The sequence below is a fragment of the Simochromis diagramma genome, unplaced genomic scaffold (assembly GCF_900408965.1).
Source record: "Simochromis diagramma unplaced genomic scaffold, fSimDia1.1 OVJJ01000596.1, whole genome shotgun sequence".
Lineage (NCBI taxonomy): Eukaryota > Metazoa > Chordata > Actinopteri > Cichliformes > Cichlidae > Simochromis > Simochromis diagramma.
In genome coordinates, this window is record NW_024387245.1 from 10,991,984 (window position 1) to 11,015,775 (window position 23,792).

The window sequence follows — 23,792 nt, forward strand, 5'->3', positions numbered from 1 at the left end:
TGTGACACATTTTTAATGACCACTAAATCACTGTGATTTTTTTTTTATATTACACAATAGGGCAGCACGGTGGCTAGCACTGTTGCCTCACAGCAAGAAGGTCCTGAGTTCAATTCCACCATCAGGAATTGGAGTGTGGAGTTCGCATGTTCTCAGCATGTTTGTGTGGGTTCTCCTCGGGTACTCCAGCTTCCTCCCATAGTCCAAAGACATGCACTTTGTGGGGATAGGTTAATTGAAAAATCTAAATTGCCCATAGGTGTGAATGCGGGAGTGAGTGCGACTGGTTGTTTTTCCCTGTGTGTTAGCCCTGCGACAGACTGGCGACCTGTCCAGGGTGTACCCCACCTCTCGCCCTATGACAGCTGGGATAAGGATAAGCGGATGCGACTGCGTGGATGGATATTACGCAATAAATACAAACCACACCTTCCAGCAGTACCATCAGTCCTAATACACTAGTATAGAGCCGATACCAGTGCCGGCGTTGTTATCGATCCTATTATCAAAAGTCACTATCAGTAGCAATCAGATACCGATACCAGTATTGATAACTATACTATCAGTATTTGGATTGACCTATCCAACTCTACTGATGGATATAACAACTCGTATAGAGAGATTTCTTTACCTTTTTTATTACAATAAATGTTTTGTCTTCTTCCCGTAGCCTGGGTTACAAACCATTCCTCAGCCTGATCCAGCCGCAGCTGCAGCGGCTGATGGAGTCGACGTCGGAGCAGGTGCAGCCTGAAGCCTTCCAGCCTGCCACCCAATGCTCCAAGCTCAGTGGCTCTGAAGGTCTGGGAGGAGCCGCGGTACCTCGGGCAGAAGACAGCAGAGGAGTGGTGACCCCGCTGGGCCTGGCCCTGCCCTCTCTCGAACCCGCAGGAGTTTTCCCCCGTCCCCCCTCTGAGGACTGTCCTCCCGAACAGACGGAGGAGCAGGGGGAGGAGGAGGGAACCTACGACTGCACCTTGTCCTGAAGCCTCTTCTGGACTTTTTAACCTGTGAACCCTTCAAGGGCCGGAGTGGAGGAAGCTGCAGCATTGGCTGACTGGAAAAAAGACTTCATTTGTGTGAGCGAGCGTGTGCGTGCCTGCGTTTGTGCGCCTCTTTGTCGGTTCCTACTTCAGTCAGTATTACCCACTCTTTAGATCGCTATCAGCCCGACAGGCACAAAGACATCACAGCACAAACGGTTCCTTTTTAACAGAGCTCATTTCAGCAGATTGTGCTGGTAGATTAGAGAGGAGGGTGACTCATGTCAGTTGTTTTCCACTTGTGTTGTTTTGGAAGCTGTAGAGCAGCACGCGAAAGCTTGGGTAGAGCGATAGAATCAGTTCAAAGGGTCTGTTCTGATCTTTGCGCTAACCGCGGAGCATAACGTAGAACAAAGAAAAAGAAAAAGCTCGAGAACCTTTTACGGGACTCGCTGAAGTGCGTCTGAGCCTACAGTACGTGAAGCGTGCCGTTCTGTCTGTGTGCACAAGAGGTGTTTCATACTTTCATACCTCAGTATAATTTTAAAATATTTTGTGATACCTTTTTTCTATAATGTAACAGTGTACAGGATGACATTATTTTTCTATCCCTCTGCAGTCACCCTGTGACCAAAAAAAGAAAAAACACCCTCAGCAGATGATTCTGTGCGATTCTTTAAAACAGTTGAATTTAAGGTTTCTAAGAAAATGATCTGTGAGTAGAATCCCACTGTTCTGAGTGCAGACTAGTTTCTTACCACTGATCAGCACCTCGCCCGCCCGCTGCCCACCCCCTCCCTAGTGATGCTAAAGTACAGAATCAGCTGCCTCGCCCTTCCCCGTGTGGGTTTTCACACAAAGCAAAGCAGATCTGTGTTGATCCTTCTCAACACTTCCTGCGCTGAACAAAAAAAAATAAAAAAAAAAAAATCACAAGATGCTTTCTTTTCTTTTTTTTTTAAATTCAAAAAAGGCTTTGTTTCCCATCACGCGAAAGGCACATCATTAGTGAGTTTTTAAAAGCCATCAGGTGGATCGTTGGCTTGTCAGCAGTGTTAGGAGCGACGCATTAGTATCGTTTTAGTTTGAGGGATTGATTGTTGTGCAATAGATAAGTCGCCGTGTGGTTTTTGACCCTCACCCTCTCGCAGTTCGTCCGAACCACCCGCGAGATGAGCGGGAGGCCGATCGCCGTGTTCTCGTGCTTCCGAGTGGAAATCTGAACGCGTGTGCAGGGCCGTGTTCACACCATGTTGACATGATTGGTGACTCTGATCACATGGAATTGATTTTTATCGTATTAGTCCTCGTCATTACTATTATTTATTGGGATTATTAGCTGAGAGATCATTCCTGCTTTGTTTTTAATGACTGATAACAAAACTCCTTCTCCCTCCTCTTTAGTTATCAAAGTCATGCATTGGCTCAACTACAAGCACTAAAAGAAAAACAATGCGTCAGTATTATATTGTGCAATGTATTGAAATGTTACTCAGCTTTATTTTTTTTATGCTTACTACTGCTTTTGGGTTTGTTTGTTTTTTTCTTTCATTCCCCCCCCAGCTGTGCGCTTCTCATCCTAGACCAAAATGATAAGTTATAGTTGGGTGTGTTTATCTGTTTAGATTCTTGAATGGTTTCTCTTCTACGAGCTGCCCGTCACTATACACAAAAAGGTTGAGACGGCCCGAGCGGCTCTGTATCGTCTACTTCGACCCTCCTTCCGCTCTGAACAAGCCTACAGCTCCACTACAAGCTTTACTTGAACACGGACACTTGATGAACCAAAGACTTTACGTCCAGAGGCCTTCTGTTTTAACCCCGTTGCTTCGATTTGAACGCTCGAGTCCTCATGCAAAGGGAGGAGAATCTCACTCGCGCACATCCCAGCCCTCTCATCAGAAACATCATCGCTCAAAACTAATGCTGACGGTATGCGAGACAATTTCCTACGGAAATGAATATTTCAGCTCTTTTATGGTTTCCTTCTCGGTGAGGGAGGAGTGTCGTTCGCTCGCTCAGTAAAACGTGGACAGCAGCTCCCTCCAAACTGTGTACAGTTTAAAAGTATTGCTCGTTTCCTCAGAGTCGAGATTTATTTCTGGGGCAGCAGACATCCTCAATGCAGTGTAAAGATACTCTCTTGTACATTTGCCTTTTCTACTTATATTTGGTTTTCTACTTCATTTTCCCCCCCCCCCTTGTACATATAGACCAATAAATTATTTTTAAAAGGTTTGTCTGCCTCTTTGACCTCCTTATTTTTAAAGCAACGCAGCAGCTGCAGACAAAGCAGCAACGTGTGTGTGTGTTTGGCTTTAAATACTCTAGAAAAGAGCTCTTATATTAATGTTTGACACCAGAAAAAACAGAGTTAACTGACATATTAACATTACAACTCCATGAATATCACACGGGGGAATCTGCTGGCTTTAAATTGACTGTTTTGTTAAATTCACGTTTAAAAGACGGTTCTGGGTTTTATTCTTCGAGCTGTGGTGCCCTTGCAGTGTTTATATTAAAACATAACTGATATCTGTACATGCAGTTTAGAAGTAATATCAGCAAGCAGGAGTGGTTGCATTTCCTCTGCCTGTAGAAAGAGAGCAGACTTATTTTACTTATGCAAAAATTCTCATGGCCAAAATGTAATTTTTAGTTAAACAAGTGTCAAATGGTTGCCATGTCAGGGTCAGCTGTAACAGAACGGCAGGGATTTTGTTTGTATTGGTGATATACTTTACAGGCAGAAAATGGACATATTCACTCCAGATTGACTTAAAGTGACACTGATTGGTCAGTAGCCAGTTACCATGCCGATGTATCAAAGAAAAACCAGGCTTAACCCTGAAGTTACCTGGGTGAACATGAAACCCCGCCTCACCATGTAGCTGATATAGCTGATGATGTTAGTGTCCACGTCTAAAGAAGTGACACTTGCCAAGATTAAACGTAAGAAGCTTTTTAATTGCTGTACAAGTGTTAAATTAATTCAAACTTTTTGCATAATGTGAAATCATCCCGTAAATTGAATACATGGATACCCTGTTAACCAGACCCAATAATCCAAAGCTCAACAGTCAACAGTTCCAACTAAGAAAACAAAACTTCAAGGAAGAAGGTTAACGGTTATGTGACGGTCGTTAGAAAGAAAGAAAAAAAAAATTCTGTCTTGTTAGAAATAAACTCTAAGAACAAAACTAGCCGTTACAGATGTGGATGAAAGGTCAATTTTAAAGAAAGAAAAACCCCAAAACTTCAAATGTAATATTTTTAGATATCACATTAAGATATTTAAACGTATCCCACAGTTAAAGAACGTATTTCTTGACTTGATATGGACTTCTAGACTGTTATGTGTGAAGAAGATAAAGTCCAAAATCTGAACTCACGCTCAACAAAAACGTTCAGTGAAGTGCCCGTCAGCCTCTCAGCCTACACTAGCTCACCCTAACACATTAGTAATGCAAATCACTCACATCTGAAAAGGAGTGTGTATGAAGCTCTCGAACACTGGGAGCAACAGCAGTGTAGGGTGAGCCATTTCTCAGCCTTTCCCCGCTCTGCCCCTCTATTACAGCAGTACCTGCTCGGGACAAAATGAGACTTTTTACTGGTCTTAGTAAAGAAAAAAAATCCATCTTTCAGTCTGGAGCAGCAGGATCAAGTACAGAATCGGCCGTCAGTGGACAGATCAGAAAAGACCGGACTTTTTCTTTTTCCTCCCAGGTTTTAGTGCCGCACTCAAACTGCAGACACCCGAAACGTGAACAGGGGTGAGGTGATGAATGTTATCATGAAGTAAATGGCAAAAAAAACCTAAATGTATATAGGCATGGTACTTTAGTGAGAGCAAAAACTACATCACCACCAAGCAAAAATCGAATTTGTTTAAATCTTTGTCCTTTTGAAGGAGCACTGAGGTCTAGCTGATCTTTGCAGGAATCAGCTGATGAGGTGAAAAAGTCCAAGCAGGCGCTTTCGCCTGCATCACACGGGCTTCCTCAGCAGGTGGAGTCGAAGCACTTCAAGTGCCTGTCGTCAAAGTTAAGACTGAAATTTTTTTTCATTGCTATGAAACCAGTAAAAAGAAGTATCCTTTATCATTTGATCTGACCAGTGAGGCGACACGAACACAAACTCCACTCACGTGCTGAGATATAACTCCAGAATAGCTACAGAGTGGCTCAATATGAATTTTATGACTTTAAAATAGTTTGACTTTCAAAAAAAAAAAAAAAAAGAGCACAGTGGGACAATCTGCTGAAGGCTGTGATGGATGTTAGCAATCCACGGGCATGAAAACGCTTTGCAGTGTGGCACTTGATAGCTTTTAAGACCACTGAGATGTTTTTGTCCACAACAGTAAACGTTTTGTGCGTCTTTGGAAGCAAAACTTTAAGGCCTCCTTTCATTGTGATTTCTCGTTTTGTGGCAAACAGACAACGTGGTTCACGGTGACACCTCGCTAGGTAGACTCGAGGCAGACGAAAGACTTTTGCTTCATTAGTCAACAACCCGATTCCACCTTTGACTCCTTTAAAGAGGAGTCAAACCTGGGGACGCAGGGAAGTCAGACTTTCTGAAAACACAGATATGGACATCTATAAATGGATGTAGCCCACAGATAAGCATGGTGACACTTTATAAACCATTTAAATAATCTCTCTTTTCAACATTAGTTAACTTTTGTTAGCTAAATCTCTTCTAAAGCTTTCCCACAGTAACATTCAATCTGAAACTGTTATCTCGGTGTTGAGTTTGATCAGTCCGGAGGTAGTGGTAGTACCGTGTGAAGCAGACTGTGGATGTGAGCTACAGAAAAAACAACAGCGCAAATAAAACTGAGCCCTCTCCAGCAGCTGATTTTACATTCAAGAAAGGGAAAATCAAAAAGTGGGAATAAAAGCCAATCCCAGATTCCCGAGGTTTTCAGACGCCTTATATTGTCTGACCCACGACCCGGGAAGGCATTTCTTTTGCTTACAGATGCAATAAACAAAAGCAGAGGATCACATTTGAAAATCAATGAAGCAAAAGATTTGTTAAAGTCACTGCTGGAGACGGCTGGAAGCATAGTCAAGTTTTCCTTTTTTTTTTTCCCTTGCTCTTTAAAAAAAAAAAAAAAAAAAAGTGCAGTTATTACTACAGTGAGAACAAATGTGAAACGGATGCAAAGGTACACCCCCCTGTGGACTGGGGGGGTAATCCTGAACAACTTTAAACCCTAAAACAAAATGAAACTGCATAAACACGTCAAGTAAAATTACACTGCCCTCCGGATTTAACCACCACTTCCAGAACGGCTTGAATTCAGACATCTGTTTTCATTTAACACAGTTTTCTGTCTGTACGCCATGTCCTCCGACAGTTTAAGCAGGCGTTACATTCCTCGTTAAAACGCGTGGCTCCAAAAATTAAAAAAACATAAATAAATGAGTGGTCTTAGTAAAGAAGGGCAAGTCAGTAAATCAAAAACTATTAAAACAAGTGCAGGTTAATGACAAGTGACTTTCAAAGTATCCAGTTAAATTCAGAGGAGAGAACAGGCTGAACTCATCCATGTGTTATTGCACCCTGCGATGCACAGCGCGGTTGGTAGACACATTTAATATGACAACGTTCAGAGTGGTTTTGCTGATAAAGAGCAGTGGAGGTAGCCGTGCGGTGTTAGTTGTTCGGGAGGAACACTGGCGTTAGTGAGGAAGAGCGGGGGTGGATGTGAGCGAAAGGAAAAGCGAGTTACAGCGAGTAAAGCAAAAGGCACGATCGAACAAGTAGAGAACAGAAAAAAAAAAAAACTAACCCCTTCCTTTCACTAACCCAGGAGTGAGCACAGCACCAAGCATCTCTCCTTGGTTAACTACAGTGCCTACTGACACAGTGGTGGGGGTCTCTCAGGCTGGCTGGGGTGGAGCTCGCATGTGTTGTGTGTGTTACAGTTTGAGTGAAAAGGCAGCGGGGTCGCTCCTCTGCATTCTTCCTTGTAATCTCTTCTACATCTGTCTTGTGGAGCCCTGTGGGCCAAAGCTCTCCTCTGCAGCAGCCTCGTGGGATGCGTGACATCCTCAGTATCGGTACATGTCATAGGTACTGACCCAGGAAGAGGGAAAAGCCCACGTGGGGAACCTGTGAAGCATTTCCTCCAACCGAGCAGTCCTCTGGTCTTTCCCAAAGAAATAGTGGGAGGAGATGGCGACTGAGACGATCCCCTCGGGGCCAGATGGGTCAGGGTCTGCGGGAGGCTGACAAACAGAGGGACAGAAATAAAACATCAGAAGAACCAAATAAGATTAGCAATGTCTTAAGTCTGATTATGCTGCATGAGGAGTTTGTCTGAGCCACGAGGGGTTACGTGCAGCATTCATTGCAAATCGTGGCTCAGTCCCACTCATTTTAAAACATGGGCCACATGCAGCCGACTTTGATCTTAAGCAAGCGGAATCAGTGAAGCTGATCAGTAAAGCAGGGGAGCTCGTTATAGCTGCAAAAGTAAAACTGATGAAAATATAGTTCAAAGTCCAAAATTCTACATTTTTCTGATTCTGGCCCCCAGGCCTTATGTTTGGCCGTAATAATAGGACAAAAACCTCGTGACTAGGAAAAATCTGTGGTTTCCCAGCGGTGTTTTTCACTTTCAGCAAACAACTGCAAGTAGTGGGGTGACCAGCTTCAGATGGCAACTGCACAGGTTGTCTCCAAATAATCATGGGTCTCACTGCTGGACTGACTGCAGTCACTCAGGTTTACAAATAATTACCATCGAATTTATAAATGAAGACAAATTGACAACATGTTGCAGTTAAACAGTTAGTCATCTGTGACAAATTTATTTGCAATCCTGGGATTGACTCAACTGGTTATATTGTGCTTGTATTAAACTTTATTAAAAATAAAGTTTCCAGTCATGTGTTATTTTGCACTCAAATTGCCATCCTGCAGCAACTATTTGTGGAGACAAATCCATGTGGCTGTGGCTGGACTCTGAATCTAACAAGTTAATGTGAATTCCTGTGTGTGTAGATGGCAACAGGTACATGATATTTGCCTGTTTATCACAGTTAATTACTGTAATTTGCAAAACTATTGTAGGTAATTGTCGGTACAGACTGCTTGATGCGCCAAAGTCACTATGAAAATGGAAATAGGAAATGTAAATAAGAAGAAAAGGTCAGTACCTGTATTTCAAACCAGAAGGTCCATGTGGGGGCATCAAGGCCATGTGAATAGAAGATAAAATATTCTCCGCTCAGGTCAAATCGAGGCGTCCCGTCACCGAAGGACCAGGTAGAGAGGCTGGCTCCTCGATGAGGCATTAGATACAAAGACATGTGGCTCGGGCCTGCATGAGACAGGAAGGTCAAGGGTGAAACACAAAGTGATACCTACAGCTACAAATCAACGCGCAACACTCTCACATTCTTCACACATCCTGCACATGTGATCACATGCTCTTTAAAAATGGTTATCAATTTTCTGATTTACACCTGGTCCATGTTTTGGCTCCTTCTGCTATCACTTGGTACTTCTTTAGATCCCCAAAATCTTAACCCTCTATTAGCTGCTCCTGACCTTTCACACTGAATGTCATCTTGATCGTTCCCCAGCTCGTCTCTTCTTTGGACAGCAGGCTGAACTCCACCGGAGAGCTCGGAGACACTTCCGGAGCGGGGAGGTACCAGTTCTTCCTGCAAACACACGGGAGCACTTGTGAAGTTCAAAGTATGACTGAAACAAGCATTTATTATGACACCAGAGGCATCAAAGCTACAAGGCTGACCTGCTGAGGAACTTGACAGGCAGGAACCAGGGATAACCACAGAAAGGTCGGTCCTCTCTGCAGCGGGTCCGAACCGTTTCGTTGATCTCGGGGATGTGGGGTGTGATGTGCTGCATGCCCGTGTAGTCAAAGCTGTTTATCCACAGACCTGAGTCTCGGCTCTCCACTTGGCCCTGGAGATTGTGGAAGGTCCGTGTTGTATGCTGCAGGGAGAGTAACAGGAAAAGAAAAACAACGAAGTTCTTTGACGTTAACATGTTCTCTTTTCTTTCACGTGCTTTGTGCTACATCTGTTTAGCTGGAATGACTCAATGTAAATTACATACGTGAGCACATCAAGGAGGGAAATATAATAATAAAAGATGACAGAATTATTTCCATGTTTAAGAAACACACTTTAACACGTCAAGAACACTCGTGGAGATAGGCTCCTCGAGACTGTTTACAACTCGAAGGATTTACACCGAGGTGCAAACAGGCAGGTTGCACTCAAGAACAGGAAGGCCAGATTAGACTGTCATACAAGATCTAAAAGAGGCTGCACAGTTCTGGAAAAATTATTGGGACAGATGAAACCAAAATGGACATGTGCCGGAATGAATAGCAGAGAATATTATGGAGAAGAGAAACAGCTCATGATCTGAATCATACCACGTTATCATTTAACTGTGGTGGAGGTAACACTATGGCATGAGCACGTGTTGCAGCCAGTGGACATTGGTTTCTTGAGGGTGTGACTGCTGATAGAAGCAGCAGAATGAATTGTGCAGTGTACGAGACTATGACCTCAGCTCAGATTCAGCCAAATGCGGCAAAACTGATCAGACCGTACTTTAATTCAAGGGTTTCAAGCTCCTGCAACTCATTTAGAAATGTCTTCTTGCATCATTTTCATTTCAAACCGAGTCACTCAGACCTCAAACGTCATGCAATGGACAGGCCAGAGCTTTAGGTTTTGGCCGTTATGAATATGAATACATTTACTGGTTTTGACTTCTCCTTGCAGATCCAGTTTTTCTTTTGCTTACATACTGTATCTGTATCATTTTTGTGTATATTTGTGTTTTTGTGTGCATGTTATATATTTCAACCTGCAGGAAAACTCTCTTTGGTCGCGGACTGTCTAGATCTCCCGAGTAAGGAAAGAAGAGGCCACAGGACACCAACAGGAACATGATGGCGAAGACGAACCCAAGACCTGCCATGATCCGCTTAGTGCTACGCACCAAGTAGATAAAATGCAGCTGACAAAGACATGAGCATGTGTTACTGAACAGCAGAAGGAACAGGCATTTGAAAATACAACTAAGGTGGCACAAAATACCTGATTCCCCAACACATTTTCTAAATTAAATTCACTTCTGCCAATTATACTCCATACTATACGTATATTTCCTTCTGTATCTGGTTTGAAAATAAACTTACTACTACCAGATTAATCAAAACAATTCTTTAGTCAAGTATATTCTGTCTAATTCAAAATGGGATTTCTCTGTTTCTTCTGCTTAATAAAAATCCTGATTTTCTTCTCACTCCTATATATAATGTAGAAATACTCACAAAAAAGGAGGAGAGGAAGATGGTTGCCAGAGTGACTAAGGAGGCCAGCACCACCTCGGGGGGTATCTCTGTGCCACTCCGCCCCATGATGGGAGTGAAAATCTCAAACACCACCCAGATGAGAAACATGAAGTGCACATATGGCAACGCCAGGCCCAGCAGGTACAGCACGCAGTACTTTGCTGATGCTCCTGGAGAAAAAAAGAAATCTTTGTCAGGTATAACTGAGCCAGCCAGAGACAGACAGACAGACAGACAGACACACAAGGAGCTAGAAAGGAAGAGGGTTCACCTTTATTTCATGCAGTTACTTGGAGTTATTTTGACTATTTCTGTGATAACACAATCGTCTAAAATAGCCTGATAAGATTAGAGTACAATGAGAGCATGCTAGCTTCATCTTACTGCTAAGAGAGCTTATAAAGAGCAGGTATGAGCATATACATAATTTACTCTTGTGACTCTAGAAAAAGTATTAATAATTAACCAAAGCGTCCTTACTTTCAACAGTTTTTAAGTACCCTGCGCTTCATTCAATCATGGTAAACAAGGTCGACTTTGACATCAAGTCTTTACCTCTGTGTTTGAATTCTTTTGCCAGCAGCAGTCTGGTGGCCAGGGGGAAAGCCACCATTAGCATGGGCGCGTAGGCCGAACACAGGCCATGTTGGGTCAACCACACCAGGCTGCAGCACCACAGCAGCAAGCTCACGTCAAAGTAAAGGTCACCCAGCTCTACCAGGCGGACGCCCTGTGAGGAAAAAAAAAGCTCAACATACAGGAAATGTGCAGGGGAAGGTGTGTGGTGCTTTGACAGATGAGGATTTAACCTGTAAGTATGGAAATCTAATTGTTGTTTTGCAAAATAACCACAACAACAGCAAAACAAATACAGAGAAGTTCATCATACTAATCAGAACATTTGGGGGGATATCAGTAACACATTAATGTCACTAATATACTCACCTGCCCCATAGATTAGGCATAACAATCAATGGATTCATTTAAAAGTGTCAAACTTTCAAACTGCAAACAACTGACTGCCGAGGCTTTTGGTCTGCTGTCAAGTTTCAGTTCACACGATTTAATAGTGAAATAGTACATAGAGGTTCTTATTTGGGTGAAATGTGAGTGCTGGGCTCTTCTTACATAAACTGCAAATAAGATCATCAACTCATCTATGTGGATAAAAAACAAGAAATAACTTCCACGGCTTTATCCCGAAATCACAACTGTAAACTAAAAGGAGGATAAAACCACTTAAGAAAATGACAATCACTACAACTATAACTTGTATAAGTTTAATTTGAGGACTAATAATTTCTTTACTCTCTGTCCTTGGAGCAAGACATTTTTCTTGCAGAATATACCATTCAGGATTAGAGTAAGGAAACATGCCGTTCTCTCAATAGTCATGTTGTTTCACTGAAGCGTTATGTAATCTGGGACAAAGGTTAGTCTGTGTCCTTACTGGAAAATGGCCATGATAAGCTGCAGTTCACATTGTGGTAAGCTGAGGCTCCAGATCTAAATCAATTCAGTGCAGCTCTTTCAGCTTTAAATTAGTGCTCGTATTTTATAAATGTCACACATACAATACGCCCATTCAATTTCAACCGTCTGTTTCTACAAAGTATTCAACGACTTACCAAAGAAACCTATAACACTCTCTTTTAAAGCATGTGAGAAATGGATTTTGCTTTTATGACAGAGGTGCTAACATCTAAAGAGCTGAATGAAAGCCTATTGAAAACCACAGTGAGAGAGATCAAATCTGGTAAACGTACATGTGAGGCACAAAGGACAGTCTGTCTCACATTTCTACAGTTTTATAACCACACACAGGCGACTGTCAGCAGTTTACAGAGTCATCATGACGCATCAGTCACAGTGAAATACTGTAATATCCACTTTACTACAATCAGAAAACAATCAATAAGAATAATTTAACACCAACACTTCTAATTTTAACCTGCACAGTTTTGAGCCTTTTGTCAAATCACATGCCAAAAATTTGGGGGTTATACTTGACAGCAATTTCACCTTTGAAAAACAAATTAGCTCAGTTGTACAGCGGTCTTTCTTCAAACTGAGGCTTTTATCTAAGGTGAGATCATTTTTATCTTTTAAAAACTTTGAACGAGAGATTCATGCTTTTATTATATCCCAGCTGGACTATTGTAACTCCTTATATGCTGGAGTCAGCCAGACCTGCCTGGCAAGGCTGCAGTTGGTCCAGAATGCTGCAGCTCGTCTTCTGACACGTACTAAAAGATGTGAACACATTTCCCCGGTACTTGCCTCCCTTCATTGGCTCCCTGTCCGCTTCAGAATTAATTTTAAAATTTTATTGTTGACTTACAAAGCCCTGAATGGACAGGCTCCCGGGTATTTGTCTGACCTCTTGCAGACTTATACCCCCCTTAGATCTCTTAGATCAAGTGATCTTTTGCTTTTAGCTGTACCAAGGTCGAGGCTGGTTCATAGAGGTGATCGAGCATTTGCAGTCGTAGCGCCTAAGCTGTGGAATAATTTACCCCTACACATCAGACAGGCTCCTACTGTCAATCTTTTTAAATCTTATCTTAAAACGCATTTTTATTTACTGGCTTTTAATACAGCATGAGAGTTATTTGTTAATTCATATTTGGTGTTTGCTTTTAATACTAAGTTGTTTTATTATGTATGTTGTATTCTTGTACAGCACTTTGGTCAACGCTCCTGTTGTAATTAAATGTGCTATATAAATAATTAAACTAAACTAAACTAAGAATAATTTAAGACAGATTTGAACTCTACAATCACCGTCCAATTTTTAGGTAGACTTTGCTAGGACTGGGTTAGACCCTTTTCTCTTAATTCTTTGTAGAACAAATTGAACAATGTGCTGGAAACACAGATTTTGGTCCATACTGACATGACAGCATCACACAGTTGCTGCAGATTAGTCAGCCTTTCATCCATAATGTCAATCTCCCATTCCACCATACCCCGCATGTGCTCAGTTGGTACTAAGGAGCACATAGTGTGCCAATAAAATATACTCCAGACAATTTCACTGCCACCTGCCTGAAATGTTCATCCAAGACAAGATTGATGCTTTCATACCAAATTCAAACTCTACTATTTGAAAGTTACATGGGAAATTTAGGCTAATCAGCCTATTCAACATTTTTTCCAACCTTCTGCTGTCCAGTTTTGAACTGTAGCCTCAGTTTTCTGTTCTAAACTGAGAGGAGTGACTTCTGACCATTCTCTCTAAACTCTGGAGATCCCAGTAGATCAGACTGCCGGCAACTGTGCCACATCCAAAGTCACATAAATCACCCTTCTTCCCCATTCTGGGGCTCACTTTGAACATTAGCATGTTGTCTGCAATATGGTTGGCTGATTAGACATTTGCCTTAATAAGCAGTTGAACAGGTGCAACTAACAAATTTAAAGAATAAAGATACTTTTTCCAACTTTAACACAACAAATAGTCCAAAATTTGTCTGTGACAATTCATTTTTCCTATTCATCAAATATAAGTGGGTTTTAGGAAGAAGCCACATCTTTGACAGTGATGCATAATGTCACTTTTACCATACAAGCAGACAATGCTCCTAAAAGGTTTAACAGTACATTTCACATTCAGTGTTACTGCTACTGTTAATCATGTCCGGCCACTCGGTCTCTGCTTGAAATTTACTGGAAGCTCTATATTTAAAACTCCACTCACTCACCCCGTAGTACAGGTTCTTGGCCAGTGTGTGTATAAGTATCATCTTGCCAGTGGCTGCAGCTCCATACAGGCAGACTGAGGCATAGAAGTGGTTGTACCAAAACATGGAGCGGCCCAACAGAGTGACAAGCAGGGCCACAATCAGCACCGACAACAGGGTGACAAACCAGCTGAGCAATGCTACACCTGTGGCGCAGGCCAGGTCTCGAACATAGCGCCCACCTTGGAGACACAGAGACAAGTGACCAATTAAGCCAATAATTAGGATTTTACCAATTTATTCTGCAGATCCACAAGAGCTCATCAAAGCTATTTGTTCTAAATATTAAAACTGCAACATATCATTAAAATATACGCAGCTTGGGGCCATTAATGCAAATGAAACAAGCATTTCATGTTCATTACTTTTCTGGTAAGTGATGTAACCCTAAACCTTAACGATCAATTTCTTAGAAAATGACCTCTTCAAGGACTACCTTGCCCCCTAGTCAGAATCCTTGATTTAAAGACCAATCAGTAACAAGGATTAAGTGCAGGAAATGGTGACCTACCTCCATGGCCAGGCATTGAGGCTTTCTTGGCCAGGTAGAGGAACGTAGCTGTGGCCACCATGTAGTTGAGGATAGTGCCAACACGAGCTGGGTAAGCTACCACAATGACACCTAGCAGGTCAAAAAACACCATATTGCCATGGCGGTACTCTGAGGAATCAGCCAACTTTTCTGACATTGCCAGATACTTCAGAACGGCCAGGATGTTGTCACCTGAAAACAGGACGTAAATATGGAGTTAAAGACAGTCAAATCTTCAGTGCATTTACTCCATAAAGAACAGTGTGCATCATCTGGGCAGCCTGCCATATACAATCCAGTTATCCAGACAGTAAATGACAACAGAATAAGAGGAACTGGGAGGTTTAGTCAATAGAGGTTTAGAGTTTCCACCACTTGTGATTTTATCCTACATACGGGGAAGTAAACAGATTATGTGACTGAATATGAAAGTGATAACCTCATATGACTAAAAGGATCATCCTTTACAGAGCTGACATGTCACATGCATTACACCAGTTACTGTTGACTGAGCAGAAAAGGCTACACAGAGAGGGTGGCCTGTTAAATGGCACTATATTGGTAAATTACAGCCCCCAACACATGCAGATGACTACTGCGACCTCTTACACAAACAATAATATTGTAAAAACCAATTAAACACACATATACTGTTTTACTCACAGAAGAGTTTTTCCCCCCATGACAGGACATGTAAGAGAGGATGATAGGATCTGACAGATAAGGACAGTACTCAGTGGTGTGTGTGTGTGTGTGTGTGTGTGTGTGTGTGTGTGTGTGTGTGTGTGTGTGTGTGTGTGTGAAAATCTTATTTACAGCTGTACACAAGTTTACGGGGCACCAAGGTCTTTCTGTTTAAATTGACTCCAAATATGAAGTTCAGCTCAGATCAGAAATCTGATTACAGGAAGGAACAGCAAGAGCGAGCTGTACAGTGGATATAAAAATACTGCCAGCGCTACCCATCAGCCTCGTAGTAGATACACCTATGGTATCAATTTAAAAATCCTGTTGCCTTATGAGCACAGCCTTAAACTAAGACTTTATTGAAGCACCTTTTGATTTTATCACAGCATACCATTCGTCAACATGGCATGTCTTGACTTGGGAACAGTTGCCCATGCTTCCTTGCAAACACACTCCAAATGTGTCAGATCTGAGCTGTTCTACACAGCCCTCTTCAGGTCACCCCACAAATATTCTACTGAAAACCTAAAAAAACCCAAACTTTAATTTGCTTCTGTTGAATCCATTATTTTGTTGATTTGGATGTATGCTTGTCCCTCCACCTTTACGAAAGCCCCAGTTCAATCTGGAATGGCCCAACAAGAGTTCAGATGTAAATCCTTAAAAATGTGTGGGATGACCTGAAGGGAGCTGTGCACAAGTGCTATCTGATAGATTTGCAGCACTTGTCTGAGGAAGAGTGGGCAAATCAAGTCAAGATGTGCCATGCTACCCAAATCTCCCCTTGTGGACAATTAAAGGATTATTCTATTCTGCTAGTAGAGTCCTACTCAAGAATACTGAATGCACTCATTTTCACAGGTTGTAGGTCACATAAAAAGCGGGAAACGTTTTGAAATGACTCACTGTCGTCCCGTATTTTAACATCACAAAAACTTGGCATTTTTACAGGGGTGTGTAAACTTGTTTTCAATCCACTGCAGCAAAACAAAAAAACAAAAACAGTTTTGTTTTTTTTCCTCTGTACTACTGTACTATACTACCTCCATATCTGCACAGTTAATGGCACAAAAACACAAGGGAAGACAAAGCTCCATTGTTCTTCCGCCTGGTAGCTTTGCTGTGGCCAAAACAACACTGCACAATCAAGATTTTGTACAAAGTTCACTGCTTGCAATTTGCTCACATCTTTCTATTTTCTGTTTCTATCACAAAGCCAACACTGATGGTAATGATAAGATCCATTTTATAAACATGACAACATGCTCTTTTTAGAAAAACATTTCACATATAATCTCTACAAGAGATCCACGCTGTGTGTTTGCTTTTAACAAAAGTGAATCGCTTGCTCCGCTTAGACCAAACCGAGAGACAGATTTTTACGCAGAGGCCAAAGGGTGTATTCATCACAAGCTTCAAAAGAGCAGAACTGCTGATAGATCCTCGCCTTCCGTGCTGTGTCCTACTCTCCACCTTACAGCACTTTTCTGCCCTCTTCTTTACAGACTAAAAATACCTTCTGCCTCCATCTGAAATCTCGCTTTCTCTCTCTAATAATTCATGCCTTTCATGGGGAGTTGCTGCACACAGAAGAACAGAAGGGTGATGTCCAGTAGTTGCTGAGGGAGAGAGGAAAGATGCCAACTGATGCCAAGGTTTTTAGTGCTGTCTGACTGGATTCTCTGCTAAGCAAAGCAAAATTATTCAGCAACGCAGAAGCACAAGGGGCAACAGTCTGTGACTGCCGCTGTACGTGTGCATATTTAAGTCCTCAGACAGACTGGTGGACAAAGGACAAATGCACAGCAGGTGTCTGTAACAGAAAAATGGTGCTGGAGTGACAGCACAATATGTGAGATATTTGCAATGAGTCTTGAATAAAAGCGTAATAAATATTTGAGCATGGAAGCATATGAGGTCCGCTGCTTACCCGCTCTCTGTATCGAGTCTGTTAGGATCCTGTTAGCTGTATCGTACTTGGTGTGGTAGATGAAGCCATTTTCAATGAAAGCCAGATCAATGCCTGCAAAAAAATATATTAAACCAGAACGCCAGTAATGGAAAAGCTCATCCAATTCACAGGTTACTGTAACGTGTGAAGCACAGAAAAAAAAAAGTGATACATTTCATTGTCAGTGGTTCTATTACGCAAACTAGCAAATATTAAAATTCTCAGAGAAGTCAAGGAGGCTTGAAAACTCACATCCCAAAAATCAGATTTCAAGAAGAATAGGGATTCTTTTGAAAACCCATAACACAGGATATATGACCTTAAGCATAATTTAGGTAAAGACCAATTGAGTGGATCATTGTGTGCAAGCTACACTAAATTCTGACCAGAGCAGCGGGTCAGGAAGCATATCCTTCCTAACATTATTTTTAAAAAAGCATAATAAAGTAATGTTTAGCTATAAACATATTCTGCAAAGAAAACTTGCATATTTTCCTTATTGGCTTCTGTTATGTAGTGTAAGAATCGGTGGACTTACCTGGGATGTTACCAAAGTCCCTAAATATGCGGAAGTCCGTATCTGAGGGAATGACACCACTCTGAAAGACCTCCTGGCCGACCACAGAGGCGAAGGGGTGTTTGGCTGCATGCACGTAGGCTTGGACCAGCCACGGGTTCTCTGGACCTTTAAGGGAGAAGAGGCTGCTGAAATATTTTAGATACCTGACAATTAGCCTTGATTCCTAAATTTTGTCATACAGATTCATCCTTTTGTAGAAAAAGATACATCAAAGTTATTTATCCCCTCGCCTCCACCGTTTTTAAACCTGCCTGCTTGTATTTTGGTATTGTAAACATTTAAGTCTCTTTAAAGTACTAAACAAAGGAACAGTAGTTGACTGCTTTAACTGGAGAACCTGCAATGCTTTTTTGCATGCTATAGATGGTAGGCTGCACACACAAACACCAAAAAAAGGCATCATAACAAACAAACAAGGCTAATTCCTCAAAGTAGTACTTTACAGTACCTGTCTGGAAAACAACCTCCTTGCCACCAACACCTGCAGCCTCCAAATTAATGAAGGCTCGCACCTGCTTGGCCCATGGGTGCTGGGTAATGAAACCATGACTGGCCTAAAGGAGAGCGTGGGGATCCAGAGAGACAAAGAGAGAAACAACAAAAAGAGATACAAATTAAACAAAATGACACCAGTGCTCCTTACAGGCTAGTTTAACATCCCACCAAATGTTCTTTTTACCTGCAGTACATTTTCCTCTGCCCCATTAAACAGGAAGATGACGCCGTGGTTAAGAGGAGTTGACTGGTTGGCCAGAGAATGTAGGACTTCCAGCATCACTGCACAGCTCACTGCATCATCACTGGCACCTAAGACAGAGAAACTGTCTTAGACAGAGAGCAGTGTGTCACGAATACCAATCGTGGGCTTCTAGTTTACTAAAACATTAGTGAGAGCAACAGAAATCAGTCTTAACCTGCTATTTACATCCAGAGAAATGCAATTAACATCCATCTGTCCTTACCTAGCAAAAGAATGCGAGATAACAAAACACAGATGGTAGAAATAAAGCTCTAAATTATGAAGTGTAGAGAATAGGCCCTGTGTGAAGGAACATGTGACTACTTGATTACCAAAAAAAAAAAACAAACAAAAAAAAAACAAAAACCTTCCACCGCTCCTGGTGAGAGAATAAAGAAAAAGGGGCACCAATGAGACGAAAAGAAAGGAGCATGTGATACAGAAAGATTACACAGCTCAGCAGTGAAAATATACCAGAGTAAGGAAAATATGACCTGCAGATCAGAGGGGCAAACTCAGACATCATGTGCTCTGGATTTCTACACTCAGTGAGTTCATGAGGTAGGGGTGGGGGCTTGTTCACCCTGTGTCTGCATACCATCCACATATGACAGTAGCATATTAATTGTTTTCTCTCACCATAAGACTTCAGAATGCATGCATCTGTGCAGGTTAGCTTTAAACAGGAAAAAAGTATTTTGAATTAACTTATGAGTTTATCTTACCAAGTCCTGCCTGCTTTTATTCTTTGTTTTTCCATAAACAAACGTTAAGAATTCCAAGAAATCAAAGGCTTGGCAAGCACCGGGGGATGTGAAAATATATGTGTATCTTCCTGGTCCACACCTTTTGGATCAATTTCCTTTTACCAGTGTAGCTGTGTGTAACGCATATGTGTGTGTGAGAATGAGAGCTGGGAAAACATGCCTACCCACAAGGCTCGAGGGTGTAGAGTTAAAAAAAAAAAAAAACCAAAAAAAACTGCTGAATTAAAACCAGACTAAAGCACAATGGCTGCACACTGCAATGTGCTACATATTTAAACCAAGCAGGGAAAAGAAAAGTTTACAATTCATCCTGTAGGGACCATAAATAATGATGATTGTTGTTAAGAGTTTATGTACATCAGCGACATTATTTAATGTGTTTATAGATCAGATTCTTTATAGATATATCTGTGCCACTTTTACAATTGGGGCGGGGAGGGGGAGGGGGTGTTTAACTAAATTTTAAGTATCAAAGAAACTATTTTATGACACAGTTTTAAAACAGAGTAGAAATAAAGCTCTCATGCACATGTTCTTGCATGCAACTCAGGCGTGCGAAAGCTCCACTGCAATGACTGGTTTTTTTTAACCAAATGTCACTCAAAAAAATTAAAAACACCAAGTGGTTTTCTAAATGTGTCACTCTAACTACAAATGACAGCAAATCAAGGTGATCAAAGTCAGTCTGATGAGCTCCATCCTCTGGAGACCATAAATAGTACAAAAGAGCACTTGCAGTACAACAACAGATTTAAGAAGATGTTTTTATAAAAATGCACAGAATTTGCTGTTGACATGGTCTCCAGGTGTTAATTTGCAAGGTGTGGACTATGAATAAAACAAACACCACCACACTCAGGGTTTCACCCTCACGGAGGCATGTCTGTTCAAATGAGTAATTAATTTGTTTTTACCTGGACTGTTGGCCACTGTGTCAAAGTGGCAGTTGGCGAGCATGAGGTGCTGCGCGCCACCCTTGGGCTCCAGCCTAACGGCAATGTTGGTGATGTGATCATAGAAGCTAGTGAAGCCTCCGAGGAAATCAATGGAGAAGGTCCCAGTGGGACGCTGAATATCAATCGTGAGTTGATGAGGGCCTGCGGCGGTCTCGACCTGGATGTCCTCGATTTGCTTCAACAGGTATCCCACTGTCAGGACCTCATTCTCCTGGCTGCCCACAGGCCGAGGGCCAGCACTAGTAATCTGCTCCAAGTGCTGCCTAGATTGAGAGGTGAGAGAAAAGGACAAAGAGAGAAAGATAAATAACCTGCCATGTTTACTGTGAAACATCAGTAAATCAAGGTGACTTGTCCCAACAGATCTGAGCACATCTCATCAATTTAACAGTTCAGTCGTGTAATTACAGAGTCTGACTGAATGCCACTGTGCATGTGTAGACAAAGCATCAACAAAGTTTCAAAAAACGTAAAATATATTAAATGCATGTCCTGAAGACATGAGTGAACTCACTGACATGGCCTGTAAGAGAAACAACGAGGCTTAAACATTTTTGTGTTAGACAGTGAACTGGCTGCTGGCTTTGCTGATTAACAAAATATTTGTACAAGTACTTTAACCCAAGTGTTGTGGGGCTAAACAAGGTTGTATATGACAAACAATGGTAGATCATACTTTACTGTAATTGTGTCTCCAAAGAGGCAGCTTTTCATAACATATATGGGGGAAAAACTGCTTTAAACCTACAAATTTAACTGTAAAAGATTACAATTTTCACCCTTCTTGTCTTGCTTTCTACTGAAAAGTGATTGAATACATGCAGAACAAGACTTGGAAACTGAACTGAGCAATCTTCAGTATTTCCTGATGCATTGTACACAAGACATTTTTAAGGAAGCAAAACAATTGATCAAAGCTTAAGAGTGAGGTCTGGGGATTGGAGAACAGTGATATTGCCTTAGGAGGTGTTTACCCCCTTTCTTTCTCTTTAGAAGAAAACTGCTGTTTGCTTTTAGAGATACTAAAATACAGCAGTGGTTACTGATACTTAAAACAAATGAACTGTGCCTGATATCAAACCACGACCTCTAAAGTCATGTGTTGTAGTCCAGCTGTTATCCGTATAGATTAAAAACCAATCTCCTGCTCAATTTGGTTTCTTGTAGCCAGTGTGGCACCACATGATATTTCAGAAATCTAAAGTGCTGCTTTCACTCAATTTTTCAATGACCTACTGCAAAATCTGGATTTGTGGGCGACAGACACAGAGCTCAGAGCTCTAATCAGTTCAAATGCAGCTTGTCTCACTCATTTATAGAGCAATGAGCCAAAAGATGGCAAATCCAGCTGCTCTGCACTTTCAGCAGCTCAGCTGACCTCAGATTCAATGCTATAATCCCTGCAGCCCTCTGTTACGCCATGAAACTGAATGAACTTTTAATCTGAAATTTCTACAGAGTCTTTTACAGGGACAGGATGTGTGATGTTTATTATGATCCCTCTTACTGTATTTGAACATTTATTCGATTTTTTTTCTGTGTTTTATAAAATGTCAGGGTTGGTAAGTAGGATAGCTCCTGATGCTTACTGTGACTGATCAATATGGTGATTTCTTCTCCTCCTCCTCCTGTTTGTTAATAATGTAATCTAACAAAAGCCCTGCTCCCAAAGGTGTCTTTTCTGTCTCCCACTACAATAAGAGAACTAACTACATGTACATGCTACCGCTATGCTCACGTGCTTTAAATCCGCATTTCCTGTTTCTCAACCGGTCCTTTAAAACCCTTTGTCGTGTATTTGCATTGGAAATGCATCAAATAAAAAACTTACTGTGTGCTACCGTATATAAATAAACGCCTACTTTTTAACATCTGACGGCTTTCAGAATTAGGACTTAGACAGTAAATTTGTTATTCATCTACCCAGGGGTGGTTTTAAAAGGTTTAGGGGAAGAATAATGGTTAACTACATCAGATTAGTCCTAATAGTCGCTGCACCTATCCTCTCCTGAGACTGGCACCTGTCCACTTCGCGGCTTAGGTTGAAGGTAAAGGTAGAGATGGAGCGGAACAGGCAGTGGTTTCTGGGCAGGTCTCTTTCCCAACAGAAGAAAGATTAACCGGGCCAACACCCAGAGAATAAAACTGGTCTTATCGTAAAACTCACCTGGCTCTCACTGCGTTGAACTCGCCCGTCGGTTTTCCAATGACAAGCTGCTGCAAAGACAAGTGAACGAGTGCCCACAACACCAAAATAAACACAGAGACCAGGGAAGCTGCGAGCCCTTCTCGCAGCAGGTAAAGGTTCACTTCGGGCTTCCTCTTCGGCTCACCGTTGTAGCCGTTGTTCTCGCAGCGGTCCTGGGCTCCGTTATTATCCTGAGCGACGTATTGTTGAGTCCCGAAGGGTTTTATTCTCCGGACAGTGGTGTCGCCCTCCATTTCTGAGCCAGCGGTACATCAGCTGCAAGCGTCGCTCTCGGTCTTCGCCTTTTTCTTTTTTTCCTCCTCTCTTCGGACGACAAACGGATCGCGCAGAGGGACAAACTTGAATGAGAGGGCGGGCGGAGGAGGGAAATCAGAAGAGATTTGTCGAAACGTTATGCAAATTAAGTTAAATTTCTGTGCTTACTAGGACTTAAAAACCACATAAATATATATTTATTTATATTTGATTTAAAAACGTTTTCTTTTTTTTTTTTAACTGACTTCGTCCGAAAATAAGGTTTCATAAAGCTTTTATTCTCTCCTTTGAAGTTATGCTTCTACCATCTCCATCTCGGTTGTTTAAATTTCCCAGGATTCAATTAAAGATTCTCAGAGTACCATATCTTTTTGTTAAAATTACTAATATAAAAGAGATATCGGGAAAAGACAAAAAAAGGTGAATTATTCCTTTAAAATGAACTCAATGAACCCAGGGCTGGACTGGGACAAAAATCGGCCCGGGCATTTTGACTAGAGACCGGCCCACCAAAAATGTGACGTCATTCAGGGGTAAAACCGCAAAGGATTCTGGGAACTTGTGGCAAGCGGTACTAGCGCATGCAGGCTTTCAATTGAACTCAGTTACACAGCGATAAAAAGAAACACAAAAAATGGCAAGAAGCTGTTGTATTATTAACTGCAATAGCCGGTGTTGTGCCAAAAAGTGATTTCCGGTATGTGCCAAAAACTGATTGCTCGTATTTAAATTGCTATAAGTAACTTGTTGGGCTATAATATGTGAAACATATGTCAAATGCATCCCTCATGGATGACATAAAGTCATCTCTCCATCTCCATCTCTCTCCCCTGCTCTTTTATTTCTCTCTCTTGCTCCATCTCTCTCTGCTGCTCTTCTGTCTCCTCTGTCACAGACTTCTCCACTTTTGATGATAAATCAGCCTGGTGCAACATGTAAGGATTGGCACAATTTGTTAAGATTTTGAGGAGTTTGAGAAACTAACCTTAAGCATAAAATAAAATTTACTATCAGTAACTTCATAGCACC

At 41.7% G+C, this 23,792-nt stretch overlaps 2 protein-coding genes across 3 annotated transcripts in view; one reads left to right on the forward strand and one right to left on the reverse strand.

Annotated features, from left to right (window-relative positions):
* Positions 1–3,221, forward strand: part of ric1 (RIC1 homolog, RAB6A GEF complex partner 1) — a 42,108-nt gene extending 38,887 nt beyond the window's left edge. For both annotated transcript variants that reach the window (XM_040000780.1, XM_040000779.1), the window contains exon 27: positions 671–3,221. In XM_040000780.1, the coding sequence (XP_039856714.1) occupies positions 671–986 (316 nt within the window). In that variant the 3' untranslated portion in view covers positions 987–3,221. The remainder of the gene's footprint in view (positions 1–670) is intronic.
* A 708-nt stretch (positions 3,222–3,929) lies between these two features.
* LOC120714518 (endoplasmic reticulum metallopeptidase 1) lies at positions 3,930–23,203 on the reverse strand. Its single transcript, XM_040000781.1, has 16 exons — positions 23,009–23,203; positions 22,467–22,846; positions 20,258–20,562; positions 18,517–18,644; positions 18,286–18,391; positions 17,796–17,942; positions 17,237–17,329; positions 14,599–14,811; positions 14,049–14,269; positions 10,900–11,074; positions 10,324–10,514; positions 9,855–10,007; positions 8,764–8,966; positions 8,556–8,671; positions 8,162–8,325; positions 3,930–7,228 (listed from the first exon to the last, which is right to left on the reverse strand). Exons 2-16 carry the CDS (start codon positions 22,739–22,741, stop codon positions 7,052–7,054), a joined length of 2,667 nt encoding a protein of 888 aa, XP_039856715.1. The 5' UTR covers positions 22,742–22,846; positions 23,009–23,203; the 3' UTR covers positions 3,930–7,051.
* Positions 23,204–23,792: the final 589 nt, after the last annotated feature.